This window comes from Aquarana catesbeiana, linkage group LG04 (genome assembly GCF_042186555.1).
Source record: "Aquarana catesbeiana isolate 2022-GZ linkage group LG04, ASM4218655v1, whole genome shotgun sequence".
NCBI classification, from domain to species: Eukaryota; Metazoa; Chordata; class Amphibia; order Anura; family Ranidae; genus Aquarana; species Aquarana catesbeiana.
The window spans coordinates 552563786-552580471 of record NC_133327.1 but is presented as its reverse complement, the minus strand read 5'-3'; the positions used below and the strand labels follow the sequence as shown (position 1 = coordinate 552580471).

Here is a 16686-nt window from a genome sequence, read left to right as displayed (position 1 = left end):
TGACTCATAGGTTGCTAAGGACGCAGCGGCCGGCTATCTGGCCCCCTTTTTAGCAACCAGCTATATACAGTGGTAAAATAAGAACCACAAAACACATCAAAATTGCACCACTTGCGTTTCTGGTGCAGCTCCATTGAAATCTATTAGCTGCAAATCGGGCAAAAAAAAGTCCGACCCTTTCCAAAAACGCACCGGCCGCAAAACGCATAGATGTGAACTAATACCATAGGAAACCATGTTAAATGGATTGTAGTGCGTTTCTGCAAACTGCAAAGCGCACTAAAAAAACGAATTGAACGCAGTGAATGTAGGGTAATTCTGTTTTGTACCTTAGACACCATCTATTACCCACATATAATACTGTTTTAACCAAGTAACTCCTTATTACACAGAGATTCTCTGTTTTGAAAATCTCCATGATACAGGTCTTAATATTCACTCCTCATATTTAGAAACTGGATAAAACATATATTAAGCTTGCACCATGTCTGTTTTCTAGATGAATCATGTGAGAAATAGTGGTGAGTCTTGGCATGTCTGAGGACTGGCAGATGGCTTCCCTTTTGTCATTCTCACAGACATCTGCCTATCTGTGGCCAGCCTTGGATAGCAGTTGCTACTCCTCATCAGAAAGTTGTGTGTGTGTGTGTGTATATATATATACACACACACAGTATCTCACAAAAGAAAGTGCACCACTCATGTTTTTGAAAATACTTTATTATATCTTTTCATGTGACAACACTGAAGAAATGACACTTTGCTACAATGTAAAGTAGTGAGTGTACAGCTCATAAAGTTATGCTGAAAAGTTTACATACCCTGGCAGAATTTATGATTTCTTGGCCATTTTTCAGAGAATATGAATGATAACACAAAAATGTTTCTTTCTCTCATGATTAGTGTTTGGCTGAAGCCATTTATTATCAATTAACTGTGTTTACTCTTTCTAAATCGTAATGGCAACAGAAACTACCCAAATGACCCTGATCAAAAGTTTACATACCCCAGTTCTTAATACTGTGTTTTGCCCCCTTTAACATCAATGACAGCTTGAAGTCTTTTATGGTATTTGTGGATGAGGCTCTTTATCTTCTCAGATGGTAAAGCTGCCCATTCCTTTTGGCAAAAAGCCCCTAGTTCCCGTAAATTCTTGGGCTGTCTTGCATGAAGTACACGTTTGAGATCTCCCCAGAGTGGCTCAATGATATTGAGGTCAGGAGACTGAGATGGCCACTCCAGAACCTTCACTTTATGCTGCTGTAGCCAATGACAGGTCGACTTGGCCTTGTGTTTTGGATCATTGTCATGGTGGGATGTCCAAGTAAATCCCATGCGCACATTCCTGGCTGATGAATGCAAATGTTTCTCCAGTGTTTTTTGATAAAATACTGCATTCATCTTGCCATCAATTTTGACCAAATTTCCTGTGCCTTTGTAGCTCACACATTAGCAAAACATCAGCGATCCACCTCCGTACCTTTCATCATAGGCCTTGTTGACTCCTCTCCAAATGTAGAGTTTATGGTTGGGGCCAAAAAGCTCAATTTTGGTCTCGTCACTCCAAATGACTTTATGCCAGAAGGTTTGAGGCTTGTCTCTGCGCTGTTTGGTGTATTGTATGTGGGATACTTTGTGGCATTTGTAGTAATGGCTTTCTTCTGGCGAGTGGACCATGCAGCCCATCTTTCTTCAAGTGCCTCCTTATTGTGCATCTTAAAACAGGCACACCACGTGTTTTCAGAGAGCCCTGTATTTCACCTGAAGTTATATGTGGGTTTTTCTTTGCATGCCGAACAATTTTCCTGGCAGTTGTGGCTGAAATTTTAGTTGGTCTATCTGACCATGGTTTGGTTTCAACAGAACCCCCCATTTTCCACTATTGGATTAGAGTTTGAACACTGCTGATTGGCATTCTAAATTCCTTGGATATCCCTTTCCTGTTTTATACAGTTCAACTACCTTTTCCCGCAGATCCTCTGACAATTCTTTTTGCCTTCCCCATGACTCAGAATCAGTACAGCACTGGATGAAAGATGCAAGGGTCTGTCAGGAGTCCAGAAATGCATTGGCTTTTTATACACACACACTAATTACAAGCAAACAGCTCACAGGTGAGGATGGTTACCTTTAATAGCCATTCAAACCCCTTTGTGTCAACTTGTGTGCATGTTATCAGGCCAAAATCACAAAGGTATGTAAACTTTTGATCAGGGTTATTTGCGTAGTTTTTGTTGCCATTATGATTTAAAAAGAGTAAACACAGTTGATTGATAATAAATGGGTTCAGCCAAACACTAACCATGAGTGAAAGAAATGTTTTTGTGTTATCATTTATATTCTCTGAAAAATGGCCAAGAAATCATACATTTTGCCAGGGTATGTAAACTTATGAGCACAACTGTGTAACAGTGTAAATTTGCTGTCCCCTTAAAATAACTCAACACGCAGCCATTAATGTCTAAACCGCTGGAAACAAAAGTGAGTACACCCCTAAGTGAAAATGTCTAAATTGGGCCCAAAGTGTCAATATTTTGTGTGGCCACCATTATTTTCAAGTACTGCCTTAACCCTCTTGGGCACGGAGTTCACCAGAGCTTCACAGGTTGCCACTGGAGTCCTCTTCCACTCTGCTGGTGGATGTTAGAGACCTTGCGTTCCTCCAGCTTCCGTTTGAGGATGCCCCACAGATGCTCAATAGGGTTTAGGTCTGGAGACATGCTTGGCCAGTCCATCATGAAAAGAGAAGGGGGGGGGGAAATATAGGGATCCCCCCTCCTCAAATGAAATGGGACTTTGAAGGAAAATACTGAGTCTAGTAGGTGAACATCAAACAAGTTTGATAAAAAGTTAACAATATTTATTGAAATATGATTAAAATAGCATTGTCAAAAACATGTACAGACATATGACCATCCAGTAGTAAATTTCAAAATTCATACGTGACTAAAGCCAACATGTTTCGCAAAAGGATTTTCGCTTCATCAGGGCTAAACACGATGTCATTGATTCATTTAAACCGTGTAAACAATGAACAGTCTCGAATTACATAATGATCATACATGAAATCAAATCATAACAATAGAAAAACATCAGTTACATAGAATTATTGCTCACCTACTATTAAAATGTCAAAAGAATAAGGCTATTACCACCATTCACCGGACATCAACCGCTTAACCAACCGGCACGGATTGTCCCTGGGTGCCAGATCCCAGACGGACAATACCAGTAGGAGGACTGGACCGCACACTGAGGGCAATATAGGCTGGTAACTCGTACTGAAACAAAGAGGGGAAACCCATAAGTTCCTCTGATTCAGAATAGATCATACATAGTACTAACGATGACCATTACGGTCAAATAGGTCTAATGCATTGTATGTTAATGAAGTTTTAATATGACGCCCAAATCAGTACATTACATAAAAGGTATGTTTGTAGTATATATAGTATAGTGTTTAAAAAACATCTATTCCAAAATGGTGGAGAAGGGGGAGGGAAAGAAGGGGAGGAAAGGGGGGGGGGAGAGGAGGGGAAAGGGGGGGGGAGAGAAAGAAAGAAGGGAGGGGAGGGAAAGGGGGGAAGGGGAGGGGGGAGGAAAAAGGGGGAAGAAAGAGAGGAGAGAGAAAGAGAGAGAGACTTGCTTGGGGTGCAGGGCACAGTCGGCCAGTTAATTGCTTAGGATGCCTATATCTTTATTGCAGGAAGGAAGGGAACAGTCTACCCCAGTTTATGGTAGATGGCTACTAAATATACCATGCCCGTGTCCATAATGTCCCAGTGTAGTAATTTAAATGGGACAATTAATCCTAATGAGGCAATAGATTCAGGTAATTCAAAAAAGGCACAAAACCTATAATAATAGTAGTGCAAGGGCCCTGCCACTTATGTGTCCCTAAAGTTATAATAGTCCCACATTGACGGATACATCCACACAGAATAAAACAAAGCAAGTCCGTCCAAGCAGATCTCAGCTTACCCCTAAGTATAAAGATGGAGGGAGAGGAGCTATGATGGCTCCTAGTCAAATGGTTGTGCGTCCGCCCGTCGCGATGGATGGTCGCAGGATGCGTCTGTCAGACAGCACCGGCGCCTCCATCTTTTAAATGGTGCGGTCCCACCGGGAGCAATCAGGTCAGGGCTGACCTCCGGCATTGCTTCCGGTCCGGACGTCCCTGCCAGGATGCGCGCGCATCGAGGGGGGCGGACGCATGCGCATTCCACCTCCCAGGATGCGCGCGCATTGCCCATACCACGCCAGCGGCGTGAAGGGCGCATAGGGGCGGAAGAAAGACAGCTCCGCCCCCCATGCAGGGATGTCCGAGTCCTCCCACCTAAGGCATCCGTTGCCAGCAGGCATCGGGAGCGATCCAGGAATAAGGGGAAAAAGCATATACAGTGGTCCAAATGGACCAAATACCTTGAGTTTGATAAATAAATATTTATAAACAGCAGTAAAAGTACAAAACAGAAACAATATATGCATGGTTCTTATGAGTGATATTCCAATCTAGTCAAACACAATTTAGGTGAAGCAAAAGAAGACAGGGGGGGGGGGGGGGTTTGTTTTATATATATGTATATGTATATATATTAACGAACATCAAGGCCACGGAGGGCTAAATAAAAAACGTATGATGTCCCCCCCAAAGTATCCACCTACTAATCCGCATTTAGATCAAGCGGAGGGGGCCTCATGTGCTCCCCTCTCAGGAACTAATACACCACTTTCCATGTTTGAAGACACAGAAACAGGATCTCAACGGGAACTGGGTGCCGTACCCAAGGCTAACCAAGGTCGTAACTCCAACCTGGGCCCAGCCCCTTTAGGCAACACCCCCAATCCCCCTACCACCCTAATGATACAGCGCACTGGAAAGATGGACCCATTTGTGATCAAACAGACAACATTGGGCTGAGACTAGATGTAATCAATCTATCATCATATCAACTTACATCAACTGAACTGGAGGTTTTGAGGCTGGGACTCAGTTTTTGTCCCTCACAGCAAGTGGACAAGTTCACTCTCGTCAAGGATTTACATATGTTCGCAAGGAACCTTACATATAAATACATATTTGACACTGACAAGGGCAAAACGTTAAATAGAGCTGAAGACCTTTATAAGGGATTCAAGGTACAAGACTTTAGGGCACTTAAAACCTTAATTCAACTTTTGGATGAGAACGAGGGTTATGGAAATTCGGAAAGCTCCTCGTCTGAGGAGGAAGAAATAGGTCCAAGCATACCTTCAAGACCCTTGAAATTTAAAAACAAGTCCCAGAAGTTCCCGAACCTCCAAACATGCCCAGCTATATGGGCCTTTCTAAAACAAACCATGAAACAAATAGAAGCTATACAACTCCCAAAATATAATATAAAGAATTTGCCATCAGCACAACAGTCGGCTTTGGAAAATCTGATGAAGAGGGAGGAACTGGTAATTAAACCATCGGACAAAGGAGGAAATGTGGTGGTGATGAATAAGGATAGCTACATCGAAATGTGTTTAGATATTCTTAACAATCACGAATGGTATCAGCAGGTCCCACCGCAGAGACTCACCAAAGCGAGATTACACTATGTGTCCATTATCGATCGGGCACACTCCCAGGGACTGATCGATGGAGACACCCGTGAGTTCCTTGAGGTGAAGTGGCCGGTAACACCGACCTTCTACTCACTACCCAAAGTCCATAAAAATATCTCCAAACCTCCGGGACGCCCAATTGTTTCGGGAATAGGGAGCCATACCCAGACTGCTAGTCAGTATGTAGATGGCTACCTACGCCCGCACGTTACAAGTTTACCATCATATCTGAAGGATACGTTGGAATTACTCAAAATCCTGGAAGGTCTTACTGTGCCTCCGGGAACGATCCTGGCGGCAATCGATATAGAGGCTCTATATTCAAGTATACCACACACGCAAGGTGTGTCAACAATTGCGGAGTTCTTGAGAGAAAGAGATACCGACAGCTGGGAGTTGGGTCAATTCATTACAGTTTTGTTGGAACATATTCTCACCAATAACATGTTTCTTTTTAATGGCGTTACCTACCTCCAGGTGCAGGGGGTAGCGATGGGGACATCTTGTGCCCCATCGTACGCCAACCTGTACCTGGGGGGATGGGAACGCATTCTTTTCTCTAGTGATGAGGCCGTGATGTACCTCCGCCATATTCTTTTGTGGCGGAGGTACATCGATGATGTCCTCCTCATTTGGACGGGATCGGCTGAGCTACTTAGTAGCTTTATGGAACTTCTCTCTCATAACAAATTTAATCTCAAGTTCACCATTCAATCTGACACAACAACTATTCCGTTCTTGGATCTATGACTGATTCTCAGAGAGGATGGCTCAATTTTCAGTACATTATACAGAAAGGAGACGGCGGGGAATACTATCCTGCACTTTTCCAGCTCCCATCCCCGTACATTGATACACAGTATACCTTACAGTCAGTACCTCCGACTACGACGGAATTGTGCTAGGAACGAGGATTTCGAAAGAGAAGCCAAGGCACTCTACGACAGACTGCTCAGCCGAGGTTACAGTAAAAAAGTTTTAAAGAGGGCCTACCAGCGGGCCAAACAGAATGTACGTGACACTCTCATTTTCAAACATAAGGCACGTGACCCACATCCTACTACAAAACTAATCACAACATTCACAGCTCACCAACAGGAAATTTGAAATCTGATTAGTAATAATTGGCATTTTCTATCTGAGGATCCAGTCATCTCAAAATATGTGGCCAATATGCCACAAATTACTTACAGGAAATCGTGGTCTATTAGAGACGCCCTAGTACACAGTCATCTGCAACCCCCAACACTCTTGGTTGGAGCGGAGGGTGGGAATGGCACCTTCAAATGTGGACATTGTCAATTCTGTCCATGGATAAAAGAAGGAAGTGGGTGCCCTCTTCCAAGAGGAGGCTTTCACAAGCTTAAAGGCTATGCCGACTGCGCCACAACGGGCATAGTGTATTTAGCTATGTGCCGTTGTGGCGCATTTTATATAGGCAAAACAAAGCGTCCATTTGCTAGAAGGATACAGGACCACTTGTATTATTTAGACGCAGGGCTACTTTACACCCCCATCTGTAAACATATTGGTCTATGACATAGCTTCGACCCCAGTTATGTGTCCTTCTTTGCTTTAGAGGTTATACCTGACCTAGAGAGGGGTGGGAATGTGGATAAAATAATATTGCAGCGTGAGGCCAGATGGATATTTAACCAGCGTGCGACGTATCCGCCTGGCCTGAACACTGCACTACTATTAAAATGTCAAAAGAATAAGGCTATTACCACCATTCACCGGACATCAACCGCTTAACCAACCGGCACGGATTGTCCCTGGGTGCCAGATCCCAGACGGACAATACCAGTAGGAGGACTGGACCGCACACTGAGGGCAATATAGGCTGGTAACCCGTACTGAAACAAAGAGGGGAAACCCATAAGTTCCTCTGATTCAGAATAGATCATACATAGTACTAACGATGACCATTACGGTCAAATAGGTCTAATGCATTGTATGTTAATGAAGTTTTAATATGACGCCCAAATCAGTACATTACATAAAAGGTATGTTTGTAGTATATATAGTATAGTGTTTAAAAAACATCTATGCCAAAATGGGGGAGAAGGGGGAGGGGAAAGAAGGGGAGGAAAGGGGGGGGGGGGAGAGGAGGGGAAAGGGGGGGGGGGAGAGAAAGAAAGAAGGGAGGGGAGGGAAAGGGGGAAAAAGGGGAAAAGGGGGGAAGGGGAGGGGGGAGGAAAAAGGGGGAAGAAAGAGAGGAGAGAGAAAGAGAGAGAGACTTGCTTGGGGTGCAGGGCACAGTCGGCCAGTTAATTGCTTAGGATGCCTATATCTTTATTGCAGGAAGGAAGGGAACAGTCTACCCCAGTTTATGGTAGATGGCTACTAAATATACCATGCCCGTGTCCATAATGTCCCAGTGTAGTAATTTAAATGGGACAATTAATCCTAATGAGGCAATAGATTCAGGTAATTCAAAAAAGGCACAAAACCTATAATAATAGTAGTGCAAGGGCCCTGCCACTTATGTGTCCCTAAAGTTATAATAGTCCCACATTGACGGATACATCCACACAGAATAAAACAAAGCAAGTCCGTCCAAGCAGATCTCAGCTTACCCCTAAGTATAAAGATGGAGGGAGAGGAGCTATGATGGCTCCTAGTCAAATGGTTGTGACAGCTCCGCCCCCCATGCAGGGATTTCCGAGTCCTCCCACCTAAGGCATCCGTTGCCAGCAGGCAGCGGGAGCGATCCAGGAATAAGGGGAAAAAGCATATACAGTGGTCCAAATGGACCAAATACCTTGAGTTTGATAAATAAATATTTATAAACAGCAGTAAAAGTACAAAACAGAAACAATGTATGCATGGTTCTTATGAGTGATATTCCAATCTAGTCAAACACAATTTAGGTGAAGCAAAAGAAGACAGGGGGGGGGGGTTGTTTTATATATATGTGGGGCTAGTCATCCTATATTTCTACCATCATATATGGAAGGTAGCACCATCTAGTGGACATGAATATATTGTTTGTGGAGCTGTATAACTGAAGATAAATGAGGGCCTGTCAACGGTATCATATATGTACCCTAGGTAACACATATATGAATATAAAGACTTGTAGCTGATTGTGTATGTAATTTCAGTTATTTGTTTGTAGCTTGGTAGTTTACTACTGGAAAAGTCATCACAGAAAGGGATTGAAGGAGAGTGCAGTGTTCAGGCCAGGCGGATACGTCGCACGCTGGTTAAATATCCATCTGGCCTCACGCTGCAATATTATTTTATCCATATTCCCACCCTTCTCTAGGTCAGGTATAACCTCTAAAGCAAAGAAGGACACATAACTGGGGTCGAAGCTATGTCATAGACCAATATGTTTACAGATGGGGGTGTAAAGTATATTTTTTTTTTACACAAAGGTTCTTCAATAAGTTTCCAATTTTTTATATATTTTAATAGAGTTATATATTATATATCAGTCAAACTGGTTATTACATGTTTGGAATCATGAGATCTGTTTTACCTGCCAAAGGATTAGACATTAAAATCAGGCAGTCCTGAGATCTACCTAGCCCACCTTCCCACCTTTTGCCTGTGACTATACAGTGATGAAAAAGCAGAATATGCTCATCCCTCTTTCTTCTGTCAGTATGTTCCCTGTTAGCGCATGTGCTCTGCAACACTCATAGGCTCCTAATGCTGCCCCTCCCTCTTTCTGTCTCAATCCTGTTGTGCAAGGAATTATATGAGGCTGATACAAATTACATACAAACAACTGCAGTAGGACAGTACTGCGGTGGGTTTACGCAAGTATCAGTATACAGCCACACACAGCCATTGATAGTTATGGGCTGTTGTGTTCACAGCTGCAGATCCCAGGCAGGACAATACACCCAAGTGTTAGCACTTTCAGCCAAGTGCACGTAGCCTTTAACCGCTTCAGCCCCGGAAGACTTTACCCCCTTCCTGACCAGAGCACTTTTTTGCGATTCGGCACTGCGTTGCTTTAACTGGCAATTGCGCGGCTGTGCGAAGTTGGTAAAAACAATCGCAATAAGTGTATATTGATTGGTTTGGATGCACTACTAGTCACATGACAGCTATCACTGCACCCAATGACAGAGAGCAGTAGATCTCTGTCCTGCCACAAGGCAGAACGGGGAAATGTCTTGTTTACATAGGTACTTCCCCGTGCTGCGGCTCCAGGACACGTTTGCCAGGGGCGCTGTCATGCTGTACGAGGTGCGCACCTGCTATCCCTGCCTCTTAAAGGGGACGTACAGGTACCCCCATTTACCCACCGCTGCCATTGTGCTGATGTGTATCAGTATGCAGCGGTCGGCAAGTGGTTAAGAAACCCTGTCACTTGTTTGTTCACACCTATGCAGTTTGCTTTTTTTCTGCAGTGCTTTTTGCTGTGCAATTTGCGTTTTTGCACGTGTGTTTTTCACACGTCTTTAATGCATTTTGCGTGTTTTTTTTTTTTTTTATTTGGGCAGATTAAAAAATGCATTAAAAATGCATCAAAAATGCACTACATGCTTTTCTGCAGTGTCTCCATTGAACCAAAAATACACTGCTTTGTGTTTAAAAAAGTCCCTGACCCTTTCCAAAAATGCAGTGGCTGAAACAAACATAGATGCAAATGTGTCCCATAGGAAACCACGTTAAATGAACTGTAGTGCGTTTCTGCAAAAAGCACCAAAAAACGCTTAGGTGTAAACCAGGCCTTAAGGAAGAAGAGGCCTTTCTGTGGGTTAAATCTTTTGTCTACTGGTGAGCTAGAGCTGCTGCTGCCTTCTGACACTTCCAAGGTCTGTTGGATACACTGCCTCTGCTGCACGCAGTGTTTCCTCCATATTACCACTACTTCACTATTGTGTTTTTGTGGTGTTTTACACCTGTCTGGAATTTAAACATGGGCTTCATGCACACTGGATGTTTTTTTCCTCCTCTGGATGTCTTTGCGCTTAATGCTTATTCACACATTTGGCATTAATGCATCCTATTGCCCAGAATATAAAGTTTATTCTGACCATTAGAATTCATTAGTGCATGAATGCCCTAAACGTGCCCAAACACTCAAGTGATGTTTGTTTTTCCTGCCTCTCTATGCCCATAAACACCTATGGGGCTGATTTAATAAAGGCAAATAGACTGTGCACTTTGCAGAATGCAGCTGCACTCCGCAAGAGCAGTTGTTCCAGAACTTAATAAATGAGCAGAAGCTCTGCTAACTTCCATCATCCAATCATATGCAAGCAAATATGCTGTTTTTTTTTCCTTGCACCTGACTGGGTATTCTTTGAAAAGTGAAGCTTTACCTCATTTATTAAGCTCTGGAGCAACTGCCCTTGCACAGTCTATTTGCCTTTAGTAAATCAACCCCATAGGTTAACATAGAGGCGGAGTTTAGAGGCATAAAGTCAAACACCTGTAAAAACTGCCTTTTAAAAGTCCGGAGTGCATGAATGAGGCCTTAAAATGATCCCTTCGCAGAACAAATGTCTGCACTCATATTGCTATACATGCGTTGCTATTATTCTAACATTTCATTTGGTTCCAAAGATGTAAATGCACATTTTTCTGTAGACTGTCCTTAGCAAAAGAATCAGCTTCAGGCTAAGGAAGTGAAGATAATTTCTTAAGAACATTTCTTGGAATTATATTATATGTGCCTATGTCATTGTGTACTTTTGCATAGGCTTGACAATAAGGGCTGCAGTATGATTTATTGGTATTTGTTTCTACCTTCAGGGATGTTCTGCCGTTCACCTTGAAGTTGCCTCATGCTATTGCAACAGCAAAGTCTGAAGCTGAGCTAGAAGAGCTTTCTCAACTGGGAATTGGTAAGTGGAACAAACAGCTTTAACTAGAGGCTTTTAATGTAGATAGACCCTTTCTATACACAACGGCTATGGCTCCCAAATGCTGAAATAGGGCTGTATTTTATGTAATATACGCCAGTACACCTGTGTGCATGAGCCCTTAAAATGTTGACTTAAGGCTTGGTTCACATATATGCGGTGCAAGAAACGCAGCAAATCCTGTGTGTTTCCCATGCTGCATTGAAATTGCTCGGCCTTCATGTGAACTACAGCTGGTGTCAATGTTAAGGTGACGACACCCTGAATCGGATCGCATGGGTGTGGGTGCAGCCTTGGGGTTTGTGTACAGTTGTACTTCACATTCACAATATAATTTGATGGAAACCTCTTAGTTTTTTTTTTTTGTTTTTTTAAATGATCCACTTATATCAAACAGTTGCAAGGTATAAATTCTAACAAGTTATTGTTCAGGACTAGGGACAAAGACCTCACTTAAAATGATGCTGAATTGGTTCTGAACCACTGCTTTACATGTAGGCCATTGGAAAGGAAAGCAGGGGCCTTTGCTTTGTGACAGGTTCTCTATGAAATTGAGAAAAAATAAAAAAGTCTTGCCGGCAATGCTTTGCTTTTGCTAAATAGTTTTTTTATTCACTTGCAATGTGGTTTTGAACTTGCTAGCCTGAGGGCTTTCACACTGAAGCGGTGCGCAGGCAGGGCGGTGAAAAAAGTCCTGCAAACCGCTTTTTTGGAGCGGTGAAGGAGCGGTGTATTCATCGCTCCTTCACCGCTCCTGTCCATTGAAATCAATGGGACAGCGCGGCTATACCGCGGAAATACCGCGGCTATAGCCGCGCTGTACGAGGGATTTTAACCCTTTTTCGGCCGCCAGCGGGGGTTAAAACCGCACCGCTAGCGGCCGAATACCGCTGCAAGAATGAGGGTACAGCAGCGCTGAAAATAGCGCTGTTGTACCGCCGACGCCCCCACCGCCCCAGTGTGAAAGGGGCCTAAAAGGGAACACCATAGAGCAGGGGTAGGCACAAAATGTTTTCAAAGAAACTGAGCGCGCCGATTTTGGGGACTATTTATTATAGCAAAATGTAAAAAATATTGCGTTTTTTTTTCAAAATTGTCGCTCTTTTTTTGTTTATAGCGCAAAACATAAAAACTGCAGAGGTGATCAAATGCCACCAAAAGAAAGCTTTATTTGTGTGAAAAAAAGGACGTCAATTTTGTTTGGGTGCAACGTCACACGACCGCGCAATTGTCAGTTAAAGCGACGCAGTGCCGAATCGCAAAAAGTGCTCTGGTCAGGAAGGGGGTAAAATCTTCCGGGGCTGAAGCGGTTAAAATAAATCCAATCAGACTATCTTTGGAATCTTACTACAAATAGATTTTCAGTCAACCTACTTGGACTATTTAACATAAACAGATCGGCTCGTCTCTCTTGCGACGCTCGTGTTGTCTTGGGCCTCCGACAAGTAGGGCAGACATATGTTCGAGTTATTAACAGAGTTTCCTGTTACTCATTGTTATAATCTTGAAAAGCACAGAGCACGTCATTATTCTTAACACGCACTATGCACAAATCCAAGTTTTGCAATCCCGACTCGTGCAGCTGTGTGTTTACAGGCGCTAAGCGGAGAAAAAAAAAAAAAATGAAGCAGCTGACGATCTGGGCAGAGGCTTACTGAGTGGGAGAAAAAAAAAAAAGAGGATCTTTCAGCTCTTTTGCCTTGCATGCTCTTTGTGCAAAACCGTCTTTATGTGCTGTGCAAGAGAACATACATTCATTGGAAATCAGTAAGCATAATACATTATTGTGTAAGTCACGCTTTGTACTCTGTGCATAAAGAGAAATAGTGTTACAATTCAAAATGTATGAAAATCAGTGCATGTTTGTGAAGTTTACTGAATGTATAAATGGACTGGCGAGTTTCAGCGATTAGGGGCCCGATTTATTAAGATTGTTGGATGATAAAGGGCCATTGTTGCTCATAGTAACTAATCAGATTCCATGTCATTTTTTTCCAAGACAGAGCGGACAATAAAAGCATTACAGTGGAGTTCCAATCATAAAACAATTTTTATATTATTCAGCTGCATTAAATAGAAAGGACAACCTTTGGAAAAAAAAAAATTTTTTTTACTCACCTTTTCAGGTCTGTTGCTAGGGGCTCCCTCGTAATCTGCCTCTTCCTCTCCCTGGCTCCTGACGTCACTTCCCTCGGCGCCCGTGCTCGCTAGTGCTCCTGGGAGATGCTTGTCATCATTTCCCAGGAGTCAGTGGGCAGCGCAGAGGGTTTCGTTGCCATCACAATGGGGGACAGGCACTTCCGACGCCGACGCCCATTGTGATGGCAACGTCAGAAGTGTACGACGCTGCGCCGTACATACTGCGCGTGCGCAAGAACAGGCGGTGCATGCTGGTCGCTCAGCTGCACCAGAGCCCGGAAGATAGTGCTTGTGGGCTTCACACGCCCACAATCAAGATGGAAATTAGCAAGAACAAGGAATAAAACCTATCCTGCACAAATAAATCGGCAATCGAGCAGCAATTAAAAAGATAAACGTGAGTGCTAGTAATAAGTTCTTTAAAATTAAGATATTCATCCAAAAAAAAAAAAATTTTTTTCACAGTTGGAACTCCGCTTTAATCTGGCCGATATGGGTAAAGCTTTAGTTTTTCTATGCTTTTATATTTCCTAGATTGGTCTCAAAGCTACCTATTATTATTATGGAAGCTGTCAGGCTTGACTGCATAGTAAGTTACAATCATGTTAGTGTGCAGGTTAAGATGTATCTGTAGTCAAAACTTTTTTTTTATAGTTTAGGACAAAATAGAAAAGGGTTAGAACCTCTGTCACATTTTTGTTGCTGTCCCTGTCCACACTGGGGGAATTTACCCTTTTTATTTGTCCAGGTGGCCAGTGTCACTGGGATAGAAAGTGGTGGGAAACCCAACATTTAACAGTTGATGCCGGAGATAAATAGAAATTTACCCATGGGGACATCTTTTCCATTGACAACTGTCCAAGAGGGATTTTTCCATCACTTTTGGGAGATTTCCACTCACTTCCTTTTGTGTCTCTGGGGAAAAACAATATACTCTAGTGAAAACCAAAGAAAGTTTTGGCTTTAAATATTAATTAAAGGAGTACTAAAGTCACATTCATTACATTATGTATTAATTAGGAGTATCAACTGCTGACTCAAAACACTGTATTATTAAAATTTTTTTCTTACTTTGAAATGTGTTCATATCCTTAGGCCATCCCTGTAACTGCATTTGCTGTTTTTCCGTCTCTTCTTAACGGCCAGCAGCAGGATGATACATCAGCTTCCTGCTGATGGCAACAGTGAATTAACACATCCTTGGGCACCCTTTAGACATGCATGTTTCAGGGAGGGAGCTGGACACTGGATGGTATAGACTTTTTAGATATGTAATGCTCATATCAGTTGCTTGATTATATTCTGACTGGAACAGTAATCAACTGACCAGCACAGCAAGAGTCTGCACCATCCAGTGACCAGCAAGGGGGGACATGCTTGTCTCCAGGGATGCTGGACATGTGTTCTTTCACTCAAGCTCATCACTCATCATCACTTACATTCTCTGTTGTCAGTGCATTTGAATGGGTGACTACAAAAGAAGATAATGAGAGGGCATAATTAATTGTAGACACAGGCATAAACCAAACAGATGCAGATGGGGCTCTTGGAATTATTCTTAAAATGTTACTAAACCCACAACAGTAAAATCAGCCTGTTTATGCAGTAAAGCATGCTTGTTATACTCACTATGGAAGCTAAGGGGTTAATCATCTGCATTGTGTAAAAAGGCTCTCTGATCCTGTCTTCTCTGATCCTCCCCTTCTTCGACTGTCCCTAATCCATCTCCTGATAGAACAGAGCCGTTGGAGCCAGGCTGCATATGCTCAGTTTGCAAACAAAGCCTGGGGAATGCCCAGCATATGCTCAGTTTGGTGTGTATTGTTGTAGAGTTTTTTTTCTTCTTCTTTGGAAGGTGCATGTGATCAGCACAGGGCCAATCAGCACTGTTCAGACAGAGAGTCGGGGGTCCTGCATGCTTATAGGACAGTCAGAGTAGAATGGAAACTCCTACAAGCTTTACTAAGAACTGATAGAAGTCAAGACTGCTATATAATGCTGATGAGAAAATGTATTTAGCAGTTTATATTTACTAAAATAATTGCATTTCCATGTTCTGTACTGTGGGAGACCAGATATAGTGAAAGCAGGTTAACACTTTTAGTATTTATGGGGACTAAAGGTACACAGAATTTTAAAGAAAAAGAATGAAAGGATCAAGAATTGGAACCTAAGGCACACAGTATATGTAATTGTTGGTTTAGTTATGTTATGCTTCAGTCACTTGTGCACTAGCCTGTGTATACCTATTCATCATCAGGAATATTTTCAGTTTTCAGTGCCATGATAGTTTGATTGTCAGTGTAGCAGTCAAGTTTTAGAGGTCAGGAATCTTGCAGGTTTCAGTGGTCAGCAGTTGGTGTCCCCTTACAATGGTGGTTGTGGTGAGTACCCTTTAAATGTTGGTGGTTAGTGGTGTGTACCCCCTTAAATGTTGGTGGTTAGTGGTGTGTACCACCTTAAATGTTGGTGGTTAGTGGTGTGTACCACCTTAAATGTTGGTGGTTAGTGGTGCGTATCCCCTTAAATGTTGGTGGTCAGTGGTGATTTCCCTATAACTGTTCGTAGTCAGTGGTGTTTTCCCCTATACTATTGGCGATCATTGTGCCCCCTTTATGGTCAATAAGCTCCCTGGCTTCTTAGTGTGCAACTTTGTAGTTAGTGTACCCCCCTTTCTGTTGGTTGTCAGCGGAAGCAGCATTATTACTTACAGAGGGGAAGTGATTCACGACAGAGGTGGAAAGGAAGGGACTATTTACATTATTGTGTTTACACTGATTACTGTGATTGGTTAACAGTGACCAAAAACCACAGAGCCATTCTAAATGGCTCTGTGCAATTTTCCTGTGATTGAGCTGTCAACTGTCTGTTGTGCAGATCACTGGCAAATCGCTGTTGCAGCTCAGATCTGAGCTGTCAATAAACAGAGCAGATCACAGGCAAACTGTACAGCGTCAATCAGAGTGGCTCTGTGCCTTGTGATGGCTGTGAACCAACCACAGTAATCAGAGGAAGATAGGGAGGAGTTGTTTACATTGTTGTATATATACTTGTGATTAGTTTAGAGCGAACACAAGGCACACTGATGGGCTATGTGCAGTTTGCCAGTGATCTGCGCTGTCTA

The 16686-nt window shown here is 42.8% G+C and overlaps 1 protein-coding gene across 8 annotated transcripts in view; it reads left to right on the top strand.

The window, feature by feature from the left end:
- The window catches only part of RIN2 (Ras and Rab interactor 2), a 286963-nt gene that overhangs the window by 224686 nt on the left and 45591 nt on the right, over positions 1-16686 (top strand). For all 8 annotated transcript variants that reach the window (XM_073627961.1, XM_073627960.1, XM_073627963.1 and 5 more), the window contains one exon: positions 11314-11405. In XM_073627961.1, the coding sequence (XP_073484062.1) occupies positions 11314-11405 (92 nt within the window). The remainder of the gene's footprint in view (positions 1-11313; positions 11406-16686) is intronic.